A 20,973-nucleotide genomic window follows, 5' to 3' on the forward strand; every position below is an offset into this window, starting at 1 on the left:
TTGTATATACCGCGTTTTTGTTTATATTTCAGCTTGCAACGCTCTATTAAGGAAGGTCTGTAATATGAACTACCGTTATGTGCAGGTTGAACACACGTTTAAAGCAGTTGAAAATTTAATTGGATATATTGGCAATGTATTCTGGTACATACGTCTCAAGTCGCAAGTGTTTGTGTTCCATGTCGTATTGGTATGTGCCATATATTTGCCAATCAAAATCAATTTAATACAATATTTTTCCTTCCAAAGTTATCGCGTGTATCTCTTGTTAGCACCATTCATTCACATTTATGAAGCTTTAATTCATTTTCATTGACATGTAATGTTGTTGTTGTTGTTGTTCTTATTATCGACTTAACGCCATTTTGCAGCGCTATACATGGCGATTAACTTGGGGGGGGGGGGAATAAATAGACGCAGCGGGAAAGACATATGGGCAAAATCAGATTTAGTGACGAACATTAAAAACCATACTTAAAATAGACTTGGTGCAAAAAACACTCTTGAAATGGGTTTCTGAAACAATCTCAAAGAAAAAATCAATAAAAGTGAATGGAGGTTAAATGAAAGTCTGTCAAAATTCAACCAAAGTTTTGTTAATCTTCGTTCACAGATTTGGTAATCTTCATTCATTCACAGATTTGGTAATCTTCATTCACAGATTTGGTAATCTTCATTCACAGATTTGGTAATCTTCATTCACAGATAGAGAAGTGGCTTCTTGACCAGGAAGACACGAATGTCCTTCATATGTAAAATAAAGACTAATATATCCTCATTTTTGTAGCCTTCTGGTATTTGAAACTTTTGTAAACACTGTAAAAGACAGAAAGTTAAATGTTTATAAATGCAATCTGTCCGATATTAATTATGCCCCAGTGCAGATATGAATTTCTTCATGTTCAATTCAGATCATTAAAATATAGACCGGGTTCTATGTGTCAAACTGTTCCTTTCCAACATTAGTTGTTCATGTGAAAGGATAGATTAACCATGTAAAATAATGATAAACAAAAAAATAAACATAAAAGCAACTAGAAGCAGAGAAATGTTTGTTATAACAAACCTTATTCTGGGAAGTTATGATGTTTTCTAATGAGAGCAAATATGCCTAAAAGTTCTGCAGGTTTATCAAATGTCACTCCAAATACGTTGCAACATGCGATAGCACGATCTAATTACAAGACATATTTACCATTTTTTGGTTTTCAATAAAAGAAAGATATAAATGCTGATATGGCATCAATATATGTTTTAAATTTTTTGGATAGCATTACACATACTACTCCGACAGACAACCCACCTTCCCCTAATGTGATGCTTTATCCCAGATTTGTTCTAATAATGATATGGCTACATATCGACAGTTGGTATTAATCATGTGGCAGAGGTTTGGGGTGTTTTATGATGTCAATGATATTGAAAAAGCTCATTTGTCATTTTGTAAATATGTCCTTGGTACACATAATTCTACTCCAAACGCATTAATATATAACGCATTGGGAAGAATTAGTATGCAGTGTATAAGATATAAACGTATTTTGAAATACTGGCTCAGAATTCTAAACATGCCGGAAGACAGATGTCCTGAACAATGCTAATATTTACAGTTAAAATGAAGGGAAACGTTTGATGCTGGGCTAACAAAGTTAAAAAGCTTCAATTTACATTTGGATTCGGCGATGTTTGGTGTACTCAGGGCGTAAATGATGAAGAAACATTTCTTAGATTGTTCAGCCAAAGATGTGAAGATATTTTTAGGCACAAACTGCAGGATGAGATTAAGTCGATGGAAGAATGCGCTTCTATAGGTCACTGAGAGTAGAATGGACTTGTCAAATATATCTAGAATTGTTGGGAGATAAGGATCTTTGTTACATAATTACTACGCTTAGAGTGAGTAACTTGCCAATCAGAGGTAATGCGGAAAGATATGAAAGTATTTGCTATGAGTAAAGAAAGTGTCAAACTTAGAAGGTTTACATTGAGAATGAATTCCGTTTTATTACTGCTTGTTCGCTATATGGACAAATACGAAGAAAATATTTTACCCACCTTGATATATATAGATCCAACTTTAGACAAATCGAGATCATTTATACAAAATGATGCTAGTACATTTCCGATGACTAATTTAGAAATGTTTCCATTCAATAAAAGCCTTAAAGATTAGAAAAGCCGTTTTATCAACGATTCCTGCTACATAAAACTTTAGATGAATATCACAAAACTTGCTCCATGCAAGTTTTTGGGTTACCCTTAAATTCATTTCTTGAGAAAAATATGTAGTATATATTTTCTCTCACCCAATGCGAAAAATGCAATAATGATTACTTTCATGTATAATACTTCCAATAAATACGATATACTTATGTTATTCACTATAACATCTCTTTGTATCGCATGATGTATGGATATGTATCATGGGCCATTGGCCAGTATTGCAAAAACACTGTTATTATTATTATTACTACATAAAAGGGCAATTTCCAATATTGTCGATTACATTACAGAAGGAATCAACATATAAACCATATAAATATTATAATAAAACAATATTATATAAGATAATAATATCTAATATTTAGATTAATTCAGAACTGCTCGTAAGGAAGAAGTCTAAAATGCTACATAAATATATGAAATGGCCACACACGCACTCTCTCTCACATACACACACACTCATATATATATATATATATATATATATATATATATATATATATATATATATATATATATATATATATATATATAACATTGCATGACATTACATTATTATAATACTATTATGTAGCAGTACACACATATTTCTACATGAAGCATTCCAGGAGGGTATTCAACCTAACTTTATCTATTGGACGACCGGAAATGAAATTATGAAGGATGCGCATTGGGTGTGGACCCCAAGGAACGTGTCCATCAGATACGCGGCCTGGTTGATGTTGGAACCTTACAAAGCCGGATGGAACGAAGAATCTGTTGAACTAACATATGCCATATATTTTAAAAGGAAGGGCTTCCATTGTGAGGATAAAATATTTTTCACATGCGATATTGACAAAAAATGGATGATGGGAGAGAGGGAGATGTTATTCTTCTTACTCGATTCTACAGTAAGGATGTTTGTAAACTGTGCACAATTACGTTTGAAATGATGAATGAGAAATAAAAGTAGCTGCAATAGATTTTGTTATGGTTGATTACCAAGCTTTTATCAAAATGGTCTTTTCTGAGTTGAATATAAGCTAATATAATAATTACATGTTTGCTAATTTCCAAGAGAGATTTAGCCTACTCAATAACTTCTAAGCGATACTAACAATATACAATTGTTATCAAAAGTAGCTTTACGTGAACGTAGCTTCACTTGGCTGTATTCAATCTGGCTAATTCAATATCGTTCGAATATTTTATGGATCCCATTTATATTATCAGCTTTTGCCTTTTGCTAAGTTGTATTTCGATATAGTAGTTAATTCACAATTTAACATTCCTATACATCGCATTGAGAAGAAAAGTTTCATGTGCTATGTTGGATTCCTTGATTGCCAAAATGTACAGGGAATTGAAATTAGGAATTGCATACAAAACATCACTTGATATTGAACTAGGAAATATTTGCCTAGTGTTATCATTGTTATGACAGTGTTCATAAGTGCACGTAACTACTGGATAAATTGAAAGGGTCCTCTATTGCAATTTGTTTCATTCGAGTTAGGTCTGAGATAGTGTTTTTCTCGACGTTTGTCCAGCCAAATCCTTCATTCGAGTTAGGTATGAGATATTGTTTTTCTCGACGTTTGTCCAGCCAAATCCTTCATTCGAGTTAGGTATGAGATAGTGTTTTTCTCGACGTTTACCAAATCCTTCATGATATACAAATCCTTTGATTGAGAATAATAAAACTTGTTTACGATCTATTAATTCGCGACAAACATAACTAATTCAGGGATATTGCAAAATGAATATAAGTCAGTTGTTTTTATGTGAAACAAAGTTGTAGACAATGAGATCTAACTTCTCCGTACATATTTATGTTATGGTTTGTAGATCCTTGAAATATGATAATAAATAAATAAAACAATTAAAGGAATTACCGAAAAATAAATTAGGTCAATATGCAGATCAAACTGAAGTATTTTTAAATAGCAGTAACTATTTACTTGATCTACAATAGAGGTGTTATACAATTTTATATAATGGCAGGATCAGATATCAATGTAAAATATACAAAGACAGTTTGGAATGGGCATTGTCGACATGTAAAACAGTGTCACGAGTTTTATTTAGATCGGAATCAAAGACCTTTTGAAAATTTTTAGGTATAATTATTTTAAAGTAAATTAAATTATGGCTCGAGATTTAAGTTCACCTGAGATAATAAAGACAATATAATTAATTCCTAATAGCTGGATTAGGAGTACAATTAATCTGCATTGCCAAATTACAATAATTAAATCCTTACCTTTATCTCAACGTATATACCTACTAAATAATTGTTTGATCCACGACAATTACTTACAAAACAAACCTTTAAAATAGATTTTTAAATTCATTTGGAATTCAGGTCCAGCTTCTTTAAACAAAATGTGATTTCTCAAGACTATAATCATAAACATTGTGAAATGTAAAGGTTTTATTAAAGCAATGAAGACATCGTGGTTGAGAAAAGCCATCAAACATGAGAGTAAATCTATAGCATTGTCGTATATTGATTTTAAGAAAGTATTTTCTGTTGAATCACGTATTGAATCTAGCTCTTACTAACAAATTCCGGACAATTATACAAATGATTACGGCAAGACTTTACGCAAAATTTGTAAAGTAATGTAATTAGAAAGAATTTGTTTTCACCTATAAGCCCAGATTGAAACCTGTTAGGACCACAAATGTTTAACATTAACGATTGACATGCAAATGTTATCTGCATTATTATTTATATGCTCGTAAGCGATGGTTCTTTCTTATCTTCTGATGAACTAAAATCTGTAGGAATTGCAACAAAAATATTAGATTATATGTCAGTAATAGGAATACTCCTCAACATTGATAATATTTAATTGGAAAGAAAAGGTGGCAATTCACGATTATAAAAATCATTTTGTAGTAAGGTATAATGTATATTTCTCATTGATTTTGATGAAAAAGAAAGGATGCGGAATTAAAATAACTCAAGTAAGAAAGAAATATGAATCTACATGAGAAATGGAATAACGTTTGACATTATACATACAGATAAAATAATTAATTGCTTTCTACTACTACCTTACGTTGTTTTTATATGAAACGGAGGATTTTCCAGTATAACAGACTATGAACATGCGAAATCGTTGGAACCAATCGCGTAATTTCTTCCAAAAAGTGTGTCACGTGGTCATGACATCACACACAAAACCAAACTCAGCAGCGTCAAAAGATGAAAATCCACCATCAAGAATGAACACTGGCGTGCCCAGTACTTCTGGAAGTACACATTATCAGAAGTTACGCAGTGAGAGCAGTGAACAGGTTTGTATTTCAATTTCTTGAAAAGATTACACCAATGTATGTATTATAGACGTACCAAACAGCTGCCAATTATAAATTATCATCTCATCCGTACCCACCCACCCACCCGAAATGGATGGTCTATTAAAGAAAACAAAATGTGATTTTATTCATAGCCGTTTGAAAGAGGAAATATTTTAGAATTCTAGTAAGTTACTCTTTGCCCATGGATTATGTTGTTCTAGTTTAAAACCTATATTAATAATTTGAATCGTCCTTTAAAACACCGAACAGCTGCCGTTTACCATATCTGGAAAGACTATAAGCACTGCCGCCGTGTATATAATTTACGTAAAGCTATTCGTAGGCTGCCGCATACCTCGTAACACGATATACGTAATATACTCATTACCCGTATTTCGATATTTGCAAGTTATTGTTTAAACTTTTACAAATAAGAATGTTTAAATGAATATTGAGTGAATCTCATTGGTGGAAAGTTCAGTATTGTCGCCCAATAATTGCACTTTATTAATAATTAACTCGGTTGTATGACATATCAAATTAAATTAACGAATTAAACAAGACTCCAGCTTCTTAGTTTATTTTATAAGGTTTATTTAGTATAAGCGGTATATAATACAGCATATGGTATAAAGGTAAATTCTACGTAAATATAAGAAAAGGAATAATATACTCAGACCAGTATATGAAAATGTTACTATATGGCCCTGTTTTATGATCTTTTCCAGTGATAGTAATCACTTTAGTTCTCAATAAAAGAAGGTAAACTAATTTTTGCACCAAGATCAATGAGTTGCTCTGATAACATTTCCTTTTTTAAATTGGCAATCCGAGATAAATAGTCATACATTATTTCAAATGATTTGAATACAGAACTCTGCCAACCACTCAACATACTTAGGTAATAATGAGACATCATCTTAAAAGTCATATTTATATCTTAAGACAAGATTTAATGTTTGTTCCATCTTCATCATCTTGTTTTAGTTGAATTTAGCATTAGCTTCCAGAGTTCAAGTAGGGATATGAAATTTGTTAGTTTTTTCAATTATTTTTAACCAAATTAGGTTGGCTTTTTAAGGCATTTCCTGGTGTTATGTTGAATACCCCCCCCCCCACATACATACATCCATAAATATGCTCAATGATTGTATACAGTGTCAATAGCCTAGTGGTTAGAGCATCTGCTTTGGATGCATGAAGTTGTAGGTTTGAACCCCAGTCGAGTCATACAAAAGACTTATAAAAATGGTACTAACAGCTGCCTTGCTTGGCGTTTAGCATTAAGAGGTTAGTGTTAAGACTGGTTGGCCTGGATTCAGACATAGCGATTAGACTGAAAACTTGTAAAAGATATTGTTAAAAAAATAATAAACACCCATATACATTGTCATATACATGTGGCCATATTGTGTATTTTTATTTATTAATTGGTTAGGTTAAATCACTGCATGTAAACTGCCATCTCCACCCAGCATTTTATGATGGATATTATTTTCTTGCAGTTGCTTGTCATGGGTGTTCCATCAGACCGTCCAGAACTTGGTATATACACAGCAACAATGCAGCAAAACAAAGGTAGTTCTCTAAGTGTGCATTGATTATCCATTTCCATATGACTAACAGAAAAGTTTTAAATTACTAAGCAACTATATTTGCAGATTGTCCTCCATAACATTTCTGATACATATAGTGCTTTCATTGGGTTTTGGTTTCTAAAGGCTGAAATAGGTTTGTTTCTGTTGTTTTATCTTCACAAAAGACACTTCAAATATTGTTCAAAGTGGAGAGGTAAATGAGTTGTTACTATGATGAAATGCCCATTAATGCATACAGTGTCCAAGAAAATGTTTCAAAAATTAATATAAATGCTAGATTATTGTATGTTTATTTATACTAACTTAAAATTGGTATGCAAGGATCTATCCTTCAAATCTCCAGGTGTTTCCAACAGTTTTAAAGTTAAGAATGTATAAGAGACATTCAGTGAATGGTGAAACACTGGAAACTCATATTGAAAACCAAAACTTGAGAGGATATGACATCTTATTGTGACAATAAATATAATCATTTAAGGAGCTGTGACTGATTTAAAAAATGATGCAAATGCAGTGTTTTGTAGTCAAAACTTACCAAATCGTTGGAATCTTATCTGTTTAATACCAGTAGTTTAACCCTGTGCAGGCCTGTTATGGATTGATTACTTCACAATAGTACTTTGATGACATTTTGTTTTCACCCCCAACATAACAAAAGTTGACAAAAGATGTACAAATGGATTCCATCTTGCCATCTGTGTATTAGACTGTCAAGCACATTTTCAGTTTAAGAGCATCATTCCCAAACAATTCAAAATATCTTTTATAAAATTTGTTAGCCTTATTAAGCTGTTGATTATGATGTGCCTTTTGCTATTCACAATTTTTCTTTTTGAATATTTGTGAAATAATTTTTCCATGTCCTTGTCCATCCATCCAGTATCCTCACATTTATTTGTCTCACCACAAATCATAATGTGTTTTAATACAGACTGTCAGGGTTTTTAACCTGTATGGCTTGCATTAATTAGATAAGATTTAAGCAACAGAAATAACCTTTATTGTCCATAACAGAATACTATTTTTGAGCTAGTTCACCATCAAACTCACTAAATTTGTCTGTTATGTAAGCATTATACATTTTCATGGACTTGAGCCTGTTAACTAATATTAAATTTGATTTTGTTTAAATCACAAGAAACTACTTTTTCAGGTTAATATTCCAAACTAAATGTTAATGTAAGAAAATGTATTTTTTACAATAAAAAAAGTTGAAAGGGAAATACGTTATAAATTGATAATGATAACCATGCAACAGCACATCCACTAAGGAACCTACATATATTCTCACACATTAGTTCATGAAATACATACATCAATATTTTGTATTATTCATGGCCAGTACTATTGTCTTTTTCATGTTTTTATAATTCCCTTGCCCTGTTAAAACAACTGGCTTCAACAAAAAACATTAGAAGCCTTTATGTACAGTGGCCCCCCTCTTGAATGTATGTTTGACCAGTGTCCACCCACTTTTTATGGCCAGAATTCCATGGCACTGAAGAGTTCCTGTTTAAAAGTATCCCCAAGAAAGTCCACCCCTCAAATGCAAACAGCAGCAATTATAATTGTGCACAAATGTAAGATTTTCACTTCACAAGTGGCAACATTTTATTTTAATATGTGTCCGAAACCATTATTTGATTGGTACAGTAAGTAACATGATTATCTCTACTGATGTCTATTTCCCAATGTCAGGTTTGAGTGTACCACTAAGGTTAATATTTAATTATCTATAAATGTCAGGATTACAAAATGGTCTTCATGGGCTAAAAATAGAGTTGTGGATTAGCACACAGGAAGAAATTAACATTGAACAGCACTGAGTACCAGACAAAGACCAGAAAATCATGAGACAACTCATGCATCACTTCCTTTATAAACTAGGCATTTTGGCCACAATAGTTTCATCTTCATAATCAATTGCAGTACTGTACCATTAGCAAAAAAGGAAAAAATCATTAGAAAACTTTAACAATTCATCACGAAAATGGAGACCTATTACTTTAAAAGAAAAGTTGAAGTCATTCGACTCAACATCCTTGGCGGTGGTGTGTGGGGCCCAAATTGCTTCATGTTGGAAAGGCTCCAATCCAATACATTTTTTGTAACAGATAAGGAGGATATTCATCAGCATTGGAAAATGGAGTAAATGGAAAGAGCATGGTATATGTACCAGGATTTAAATGACATTTTTGAATGTTTCTGCAATTTGCATGATAAATATACCTCACTTGCATTTCATTCTTAAGTCAAGAAAAAGAATTATTCAGTTGTTCAATTGAAATAAGTCTGTTCTTAAGACAAGAACATTTTAATAATTAATGCTGCTTTTAAATGAAGATGTTAAATGCTTTGAAGTTGTATGTAACTTTCTTACTACCGTACTATGTACATTCTATACACTTATGCACAAAACATTTAGTCCTCAATTGAAAAGGCCACATAATAAGAACAGGACCATTGTGTGTATGTGTGTATATATATGTATATACATACACTTCTTATACATTTGAAAGATCCTTTTATCTTCAGTCAGTTTTGTTAAGGTGGTGGATAAGAAGTAGATATGTAGAACTAATAATATATTGCTGGTGTGAATATTTCTATAGATAATGATGAAGTAAACAGTTGTTTGCAGTGTCTGTAAACTACCACAAACTGGTTTTAATTATATATGATCTTTTTATTTTGTGTGTTTACAGAGTGGACTTCCAACCTCAGACGTAACATGGAATTATGTCATGCAGCAGTGACTCGGCAGTCAGCTTTTTGCCATCTTCTCCAAAGGACAATTTTACCAGAAACATCTTACATGTTCCTTTTGGAGAAGAGTATGATGGACATGGCAATAGCAGGATTGTCAGAAGGCTGTGCATATGGTGTTGTATTTCGCCAGGGACGTCTGCACTATTTACGATTTTGTGAAATCGGCATTTTCAGTGGATTCTTTGAAAGCAAAGGTAATCACATCATCACAACATTATAGCTACATTTGAGACTCATAAAAGCAGATGCTCATGCTTTTGGGACATTCAAACTGGCTCCAGATTACTGGATGGTTAACTGGTGATCAAAGCACAGAGTACATTGTGCTTATGTTTGTAAGTATTTGTCAAATTCTATTCTACGACATCTCTTTGTAATTGCATTTATTCTATATTTGACCTATGACCACAGGGGAGGGATAAAAACTATCATACCCTAGTTGCAGCTATAAAAGTATAAAAACATATTTAGAAATATCAGTTAAGTTAGAACAGTGTAGTTTAAAACCTTGTTTATCCCACTGATAGGAAAGTTTTTAGAAGTTGAATTTGTAGTTTTATTTAATTTAGCTTTAAACTGAAATTAAGACTGTCAGAGAACAGTTATTAATCTTCTGATATGTGTGGTTAATGAAAGCACATTAGGCTTACAGTAATGTTATCTTTAACATTGTCATTTTGTCAAAATTTACAGATATAGCTTTTTAATCAGGTTATGAGTTTATACAAATATTTAATGTTCTTTTCTCCTTGTTAAAGACAATCTATTGATTATATATATATATATATATATATATATATATATATATATATATACAGGGATGGTCGTGGCTTTTAAAAAGCTGTCGCCAAAATAATCGCCAACCTCAATATTTTGTCGCCAATTTTCAAAAAGTGTTGCCAAAAAAAGTAGTGTACATTTTTCCAAGTGTTAATTTAGTCTATTAATGTAACAGGCAATGAAAATTACAAAAGATGGATTAGTTAATACTTTAATTACAACAAGCATTAACAAAATGTTACAAAGTGTTACATGAAGATCCGTCGCGATTTTAGGGCTGCCCACTTGTTGAATGCAGTTTCAAAGTCTAATTTTTCACATCTGTACATGCTGATTCTCATTAAATTCTCGAGAGATGAGATGCAGAGCTTATTTCTGATGTCAGTTTTTATGAGGTTCATCTTACTGAATCCACGTTCACAGTCCTCAGTGCTGACAGGTGACACCAGTAGTCTCTCAGCAGCCTCCCCCCCCCCCTTTTATGGCTAGCTTCACAAAGCTTGTAGCGAATTGCTTCCTAAATCCCAAGAATGATCACTGAATGCTGTATAAATTTTCTCGACAAGAAAAATAGGATCTCCATTCCCACGCATGAAACTTACACGAGTCAACACCTGGCAATATTGGACCGTATATATAAGCGTAAATTCACACCCAATTTAAGGATTCTTTCACTCCTGTATTTTGAGAAATAAATAATTATTATTAATTATGCAAAACTGTTTTTTTTTTTTTTTTTTTTTTTGCTATTTCTTGATTTCTTGTTGCGGAGTTTAAGTCTCTGCAGCCGTAACACGGGACTGATGGCAAAAGGAAACCTAACTTTGAACAAAAATGAAGTGAGAACAAGATAGGCATTGTTGATGTGAAATGTGAACAGAAGATTGTCTTTAATGTTTAATAGTGCATTTAATTTTATACTTTGTAGTGTTGGTGCCATAGTAATATACACTTACCAACTCAAAATCAATGAGTAAAATGCTGCACTGGCGACAGATGTAATTGTGATTGAGATTTTTTCCATTTGCTTTGTATTTATACACAGTAGTCGGTACTTCAAAGGTTATCAGTTTTCTATGAAGGTTCAGCAAAACTATTGTATTGGTATATGTATAAAAAAAACAGAAGGATTAGCCATACAATTAATTGTATCTGTTCTATTCGCGTCTTCAGAAGTCGGTCAGTTGTAGGTATAGCGCGGTAGCATGATTGACTGTATCGCAGCATACGGTACTCAGCCCAGATGTCAGCATAAGCAGATTATGATGTAACAATGCACTGTAAAGATAGGGTTGTCAATAAGAACAAAGGATCGTTTGTGTAACAGATTGATTCCAATGCATTGCTTAGTCAAGTTTATGGCTTCCTTTCGTTCTGGCTTTAAATTTATTCAGTCCAAATCGATGATTGTATGTACAAATTAAATAACCAAAAAGTATGTCGCCAAAAAAATTGCCAGATGGGATATTATTGTCGCCAATAAGGAAAAAAAATCGCAATTTGCGACATTGGCGAAGCCCAGGACGATCCCTGATATATATATATATATATATATATATATATATATAATTGTATTACATCTGATAAACATTGTTAACTTTTCATTCTGAAGCAGTATAGCGGATGAGTCTTTGTCTGCATGATTTGTTATCTCCAGAATCAAGGCACAACATTTTACCTATAAATCTTTCTCTTTCAAGGTTTGGATATTATCAAACAGGCGCTTGAATGCAATAGAAACGAGGATTTTTTTGGGGAAAACATATTTACATTGGATGATATCAAAGCAGCTGAAGGAGAATACTTTAATTTGCTAACCGAGAAATGCAAAAAGCTGCCAGAGCCAGGTTTGTGCATTATTCAAGGCTTTCTTCTTACTAATACGTGACCAAATATACCTGTAGCTTGCAAGCTTTCTATTTAATACTGAAGTGTTTAGAAGCCACAAAATTGACTATCTTAAAACCTAACTTTGAACAAAAATGAAGTGAGAACAAGATAGGCATTGTTGATGTGAAATGTGAACAGAAGATTGTCTTTAATGTTTAATAGTGCATTTAATTTTATACTTTGTAGTGTTGGTGCCATAGTAATATACACTTACCAACTCCTACTTCAAGTTTGAGAATACAGCTTAAACAGAAGAATGTCTTGTAGTTTCCATAAGACAAGTACATCATTTGGATGTCAAGTAATTTTTATTTCAAGAGGTGCATGAGGAAACAAAGTAGAACACATGATCTTATGAGTGATAAAAATGGAAAATATGTCATTTTATAAGAGAAAAGTAGCCAGAAACCAAAATGGCAACAACATCAAAGCAATTTAACCAGACCTTCAAATTGTTAAATATTAAGCAGCTACAGTAAGGACACAAGTAAGATAAAGTGAATGACATCCACAAAGAGCACTAAACCCGCAAACAAAATTGCACCATTCATCCCAGTAAAACCTTTATACTTTATGTAGATTTTACAGAAATTTAACATCTATACCTTGTATATTTTACCATGTATATAACTTGCATCGAAATAGTCACGTTTAGTTCTTTTGACAGGGTATGGATCTTTTTTTGTGCATGCTGGCAAGTAGATGCATGCCATAACCTACATTTGATTGTCTGTGGTGGGCAAGTTAAACACAGTAACATTATGCTTATAGTGTTGTTTTTTTGTTTCATTACAGAGTCAAAGAAATTACCATCCACAGGAAGAAGGTATTCCGAAATACTGTTCCAAAATAAAAACAGTATTAGGAAGTCGTTAGATCATCTTCTTCATCATGTACAAACAAATATTTTCAAAGAAAATAATTTTGAGTGTATGGGGGTGATGGTGTACATAGAGAAGAAAAAGAGCTACAAAGACAAGCAGAATGCGAAGTAAGTATTAAGAAGAAATGCAGGAAATCATTATTACCTTTTCCATCAGTCTTTCTATATCGATCTTTCATTTTCCATTTGTTATAACCATGCCCATATACTAATTCATATATGTCTATCCTTCCTTCTATTCAGCACACTGTTAAGACAATTAGTCTCTCATATATTTATATGAGTTGCCATAAAACATGTTATATGTACTGGTCATTACCTAAATATGCACCAACTGTCCAGTCACTTTGCCCCTGCTGTTGTTGTAGGGTTTAACGTCATTTTTCAGCACAAGATGGGCTATACATGGCGGCCAGTATTAATGGTGGAGGAAGAACCCGGAAAACCCCCAGAAAGAACCACCGACCCACGATAAGCTACCGGCAAGCTTTCTCACATAGCCACATTATCCGAATCCGAGACTCCTTTGCCCCTGCAATTTTTATTATATGTATTGCTCTTTCTGTCATTGAATGTCACAATCTTGTTAGTACAGTTAGCATGGGTTGATGTGACACAGACTTTTTCCATTGGCTGGTGTGACCATCTTGTGTGAAAATCAATGGCCCTGCAGAAAATCAACTGGCTCTCCCAATCAGAGGAAAATAATGATGGAGGAAATTTTAATTGGGCCGATGGCCATCAATTTTAAATGACCTTCCTCAGAACCCACAGGTATTGGTCTGGCAAGCCAGCAACAAAATTGCCCCCTGAACTAGTCCTTTTGTTTTTTATTGGACTAGGAACTTGGTAAATCCTATGGTCATTATCAGAAGATACATATATCAATGAATCAGTGTGCTTCTGCAATTTTTGTTCATTTTTCTTTTGTAGATTAATGCAGTGCATGATACAAACTTGTGAGTGCAAATTGTACAACTTCTTTATGGATTGTAATGAAATTCAGTAAAATATTATGTTCAATAACAAATAATGCATATATCAAATCACTGTTCCGCTAATTAAGTTTAGAATTATTGCCCTTTATTGACTTCAGTCTAAAGACAGTGCATAATATAATCTAATGAATCATCTAATCTTTCAGATTTCATTGGATTGCCACGACATTTGGAAAAATGTTTTCATCATTATCGGAAGTTGCATACGTTGACAAATCTCTGCTGCTATTTCAGTTAGAGCTAGATACTTTCTTAGATTAATGTTTGATAGGATTTTCTGAAGTCAGCTTGTCTCACATTTTTCATTGGATTGCCATGTAACTGCATGTTACAGTCATCGTTTGAAAATATAAACAATTGTTCATATAAACAATTCACTTTGCTTTTGCAATTTTAGTCTGATGTATTGTCGTGCAGCAGAATGCATTGTTAAAATCTTGTCAGTGCTACCGATTGTGGTGCCTTTTTGAAAGGATCATGAAAATTGGCACATGTGACAATATTCATCTAAAACTGCATGTACAAATCTTTGTGCTCCCATGATATTTGTAAGGGTTGTGGACATTTTTGGATTACAGTTGGATACAGTGTATGACCAAATTTTGTTAATGCAGTTACTCAAAGTATTTAGTGGATTGCCCTGAAACTTGGTACTTGTTCAGCTCATCATGAGAAGATAAGTTTCTTTACAGGCATTTCACTTGCACTTTTTTAAAAACAGTTGTGCACTGTTAAGCTCTACATGTCTTCATCATGGGATAGGAGTGTGATGTTGAGGAGGCATTGGTATATTTATATGATCAGATTGCTCACATTTCCTCTAGCTGCGAACGTCATTGTTAGTAGCCTTTTCAAAAAAACAAATACAATTCGTTAGGTTAACTGCATTGTATGTGAACTTGATTCTTTTAACGATTGTGTCTTTGCAGCTCAATTGCTGACTTAGTTATTGGTCTTTTTTAATAAGAACTGAATCTGTACAATACCCATTTGATAGCCTAATTACTGGAAGAAAGATTCAATATTGTGTTTGTGAGTGATCACTGTTACATGCTGCCATTCAAGTATGTGCATGATATTGTTTAAATGTGACATGAGTAATTGACTTATGATCATTTTTGCAGGGTACAAAATTGATTGAGATCTCATGATGGGTTTGGCTTTACCATTTGCAATCTGTAACAAATACACTAAAGAGAAAAAATTGGTACTTGAGATTTTCAATTGCTTTAGTAGTGTAGTCATTTTGCAGGGTCTTACGTTTTGCATAAAATCTCCATCGAGAAATATTAATCACAGATTTGTTTCAACTAGCATGCAATAAAAGAATAATATGTTTTCTTTTCCTACATTTCAGTTTTTTTCTGCCAGTAAATGTTTTGATGGGACTGCCTTTCAGGCCGCTTTTGAAACTCACAGAACTGAAGGTTGTATGTGCCAACAAGTTACATTCTCAGATGTCTTTGTTCCACTTGAATATCCAGTTTCATGGGATCAGCAGCTTCAATATATCTCCATGTTTCCAAATTGGCATAAATGGCAGCACAAGACAGTTTCTTATTCCCAGTGGCTATCAATTCCAGATATGAAAGAAAAGTATAAACCTGCTTCACTACGGAATTAGGTGTTGTACAATTTTAGAGAGGGTAACATGGATAAGGTCTATTCCATTTGCTCCAAATATAAAAACATTGCCTTAGATCCAGCTCAGTCTACTTCCACATTTGAAAGTTTACACAAGTCATCTGATTATGGTGACGTAGTTCCCCCTGCATCCAAACGCAAACGTCATGAACCTACTAGACGTTTGACAATTGAAGAATTGATGACTGGTTGGATATTACCTTTGATGACGAGGATGCAAATAGGTGCCAAACTTAATACCAATTTCTCTTGTTTTGCTTTATCAGAACACAGTCCTTTCAGAGAATGAGTATATTTAATGTATCCTTTTAACAGGGGCATCAGTTTAATGAAGATACTGGCCTGTGGGAGTATCCAAGCCTCAGCAGACACATACCATCGCAAGATGGTTCATTGTTACTTCAGCAGGCCATACAGTTGAGACGTACCTTTTGTGATGCCAGTTTTGGCCGCGACATTGCTGGATACCTTCACACTGCCCCTGATGGTGGATACCATGAGTTGCCTCCACCGAATGTTCCAGACATGTGCAAATGTGGTGTAAGTAAATGCAGTGTTCAGCTTAACAACCCATTTCTATAACCAACCACTTCCAAATACATAGTTTATCCATTTGTCTCTTTTATTCTCCTAAGCTATTATATAAAACTCTGTAGGCTTGTAGTGTATGTTTTTAACAATTGCTGATAATCAGGGTATTGCTGGTTATTGCATTATCTCACTGACTGAAAGTGAGGCCTAACCAGTGTACCTCATGTATGTGAACTAAAATCAGTGTGGCTCTAGCTTACTTAGCTCTGCTTTCACTTTTACATGGTCCAAGGTTTGGAGCTGCAGTTGCTAAATGCCAGGCTCATGACCATGATGGTGCAGGTTCAAATATTAGTATTGGATCAGCCCAGATAAAATTACAGTGGTGTGTTCTTGGCAAGGTACTTTGCCCCAATAAACTACATTGTGTTGATGTACTGTAAAATGCCAAACCAAACTTAATTTGTGAGAAAGTATTTAAAAGAGAATGAAAATAACCAATATTAAATAAGGGTCTATGGTAAAATGCATTCAGGTAGCTCAATATTATGCTCGTGATCACATCAACAACTGACAAAAATCATTACAACAATTACACAAACTATATGCATGTAACAGAAGTAAATTACCTGTAATTACCATTTATTATTGGTTACAGTTTTAATTAGATAGTCACCATACATTATTTTTCTAGTGTATCTTTCATCAGCTGTTTTAATTATTATGAGTGGGAGCATGAACATACTGTTTGAGAAAAATCTATGATGTTTACATGAAAAAACTGAGGTTTATCTATCAGTTTTGTATGGAAGAGTTAGTGCATTATCAACTAGTGTGTAATAAAGGAAGGATAAATTGTTTGGAGAATAAAAAGTTATTGCCTAAAGAAAACATCTGGAATACAGAATAATCATCGTCTTTGTGACTTCCAGTATTTGTATGGACCGATGATGGATGTACTTTCATTGATTGACTATCATACAAATTTGTCATATGCATATTACTTATTATGGAAAATTATACAATGTATGTACTAATTGCTTATCCATAATTTAAATGAAATTTCATTCTAAAAAAATGTTAATGGGATTCAGTACAGGTTCAGATGGACCAGGACTAGACAGTTAATATCACATCCTGTACACAATAAATAAAAGTACATTTACTTTGGTTATGCTGCATCTTCAGGAAATATTTGTCACATTGCAACAAGAAATTTGGTTAAATTTTGGTCCTTGAATATTCACTGTCTGTTCATACTTTTCCTCAGTCATATTTGAATTACTTAAAGTTTTGTTTAATTGATTGATTTCAGGTAGGATATGTCTTTCCTAATGGAGAGACAATTGCAGTATCCCATATTTCCACTGTATATACACGTCATGGACCTGTAAAACACAAGGTATAAATTTTTGCTTTATTTTCTTCTTTCAATGAGCTTCAATTCATTGATGATGAACTAACTCATCTTTTAAGTAACCACTTTATTAGAAAGCATGGCATTTTTATTTGTTCCTATCTATTCATATCTCTGTCTTTCTGTCAAAGATTGTTAGCATAAATATGCACAAAAAAAACATTTTATACCAACAAATGAAAAATATGTTGTTGCTTATATTGGCATGCATAAGTCCTTTTTATCAAGCTAAGACGTATCGACTAAGTTATGGGGATGTGGGAGAATAATTTTTCTATTGCTTTACAAACCCAAATCTAGTTCTTTGAAAACTCACAAATTTCACAACATGCATTAGCATCTAATTTTATGATATTAAAAGAGTGACTTAAGTGGTCAAGACAGTGTACTTGCCTTAGTGTTTCCAGCAGTATAAAAGATAATAGTCTTAACTTTTTATCAGTGAGGAATCTGTTTTTACATTTGTGTTGTTTGTATAATGTTTTATTTATTTGGTAAATGATACATTTTGTGTGTGTGTGTGTGATTTTATATTTAGATTTGTTATCACAGTTGTTTAAGTGTTAATCAGGATTCTGATATTTCTTACTTTTTATTTAGATTTGGTATCGCCATTGTTTAAGTGGCACTCGGGATTGTGACATAGGCCCAGGAGAGAGAGAGGCCATCCACTTTCTTACCAGGGATACTGGAGCTGGCGATGAAATTGGCTGGGACTTTGTGGACCATGTTCTGAACTCATATATTTCTTTTGGCTCCTATTGTACAATCATGAATAGTTCTACAAACGTGTCAGTCATAATTCTGCTTCTTTTATGTCTAATAATACTTTTATTGCATGGTTTTTTTCCTGGATAAGTAAGTTCAATTTAGATTATAGACAGCCATGTTCCATTTGCAAATTTAGTCCAAAAATGTTAGCTGCTGATGGAACTGAGATAGGCATCAACATTCGACATTCAACAGTTGTACCAATAGAGACTCCAACCAATGACTTTACAATAGATCCTTGTCATCGAAGGAATAAGAGGGCTTTCATTAGCTTTGCCCAGGGTGATCATGATTCAAAGGATAAAGCTCAGAGTAGAAATCACTTACTCTACCTTTCTAAGAAAGTGCTTGGTAATTTGGGCAGTGCTAATGAGCTACCTTTAGAAGAGGAAAAAAACCGAAATGATATTCTGTTACATGTTGATAGAAACTTTCAGTCACTGTTGAATATTTTTCTGCAAAATGGTTGTAGCAACCGAGTATTGAGAAAGTTAGCAGTTCTTTTTATGATATTCAAATCATTCCATTTCAAGCATTATTCCCTATCGATTTGTTGACGACTTCCAATCTATTTTGAATTTACTCAGGAAAAATTCAAATTTAGACACAAATGTTATAAACAGAGTTGCCAAGTTTTCTCCTGAAATTAGAGATGTATTATTTGCAGTCATGAATACTTGTATATGTTCAGCAACTTTAGAATTTTTGGACCATCTGGTGTCAAGAGTGAAACAGCTTTTTTCAAACTGTAAAGAACAGACCAGATTAATCCTAAACCAGGTAGTTATAATCCTGCTAAATTTGGGAGAGCATATTACTTCACCCCCCATGGTAAGCAGTTAAGAGAAACTCCAAAATACACGATGGACAAAATATCTCATAATAGTACTTATGATGATGAACCTGAAAGAGCTGAAGAAAAATGCCATAAAAAATACCCTGAAGTGGGAAGGAAGGGTACAACATACTTGTTTCTCTGGTTTGACCCACAGCATTATGGGCATTGCTATGGATATCATATGATACCAGGACATGAAGGGAGAAAATATCCTGCTTGTTCTGCTTATGCATACATGGAAAATGCCCCAGAAGAAATATTTTATGATTTTAGTTGCCAGCTTGAGGAGTACTGTTTGAATCGAGAACCTGGTTTTTGGAAAAACACTCGTTTTTTTCATGATACATTTCATGGCTTTTCCCATAAGTGTCCACCAGTATACAAGTCATCACGTCTCATGTTGTTAAAAAAAATTAACACTGAAATATGTGAGCAAACAAATGCTTTTCTTCAGCACATCAAATATTCAGCAAGAAAAAGAAGAACTTCTGCAAAAAATGTACATTAGCTTTCAGTTATGTTGGATGATACACTAACCACACTGTACTTATATCAGTCTAGTACAACAAATTTAATATGCATGATTTACTGTGCAAATGGATGTACCATATTTGAGCAAATTATTGTCCCTGTCTATAATATGCATCTTAAGACTATTTTAAGGCAGTTCTCTTACAAAATGGATATATTTATATTGCAAGTTGTTTGAGAATAAAATATGATGACAGTAGAATAAAATATGTAGATCCTTCAAGTTTGCCGGTTTTGGATAATCTATAAATATTTTGATATGTTTGGTACGAATTTCAGATAGTGTTGTGGTTAGCACATGATATACCAAATCTGTTCTTAAGTTAATTAAACAGACCAATGGTAAAACTGCAGTGATTAGTATTTCATCTATTTTCCCAAGACTCTTAAATTGAGTATACATTGAACATGTTGTCCCCATGTATTTGTAACCTGTACAAAAGTGTCTGTACTTAATTATAATGTGACACATTGTCCCCACATATTTGTTACATGTAAAAGTCTGTCCTCCTTTATCATGCGACAGATTTTCGTGCAGCATTTCTTTTTACAGTTATGTGGAAAAGTGTAAAGTCGTATACATTATCTTTTCTTAAATTTAAAAGAAATTAATTCATATGAAACCTCTTTGTATCATTTTCATTCCCAATTGTTTTATTGTGGTCATTTTCTAAGATGATTTGATGCTTAAGGATTTTGTAGACTTATTTACTTCATGAAAATACCCAAAATGTTTTTTCTGTAACTACCAATGTAATGCTGATTATGTCACTTATCAGGTACCAATGAGTCTTCTGTCATGGATTTAA

General features: G+C 33.2%; 1 protein-coding gene across 1 annotated transcript; it reads left to right on the forward strand.

Moving 5' to 3' along the window:
• Positions 1-2,765: 2,765 nt before the first annotated feature.
• LOC149777932 (uncharacterized) lies at positions 2,766-19,708 on the forward strand. Its single transcript, XM_089939045.1, has 8 exons — positions 2,766-5,511; positions 7,020-7,092; positions 9,818-10,075; positions 12,362-12,508; positions 13,347-13,542; positions 15,790-16,616; positions 17,923-18,009; positions 18,625-19,708. The coding sequence occupies exons 1-6, from the start codon at positions 5,317-5,319 to the stop codon at positions 16,019-16,021; spliced, it is 1,101 nt and encodes a 366-aa protein (XP_089795171.1). The 5' UTR covers positions 2,766-5,316; the 3' UTR covers positions 16,022-16,616; positions 17,923-18,009; positions 18,625-19,708.
• Positions 19,709-20,973: the final 1,265 nt, after the last annotated feature.

This window comes from Sinohyriopsis cumingii, chromosome 17, assembly GCF_028554795.1.
Source record: "Sinohyriopsis cumingii isolate HCF-2022 chromosome 17, ASM2855479v2, whole genome shotgun sequence".
NCBI lineage: Eukaryota > Metazoa > Mollusca > Bivalvia > Unionida > Unionidae > Sinohyriopsis > Sinohyriopsis cumingii.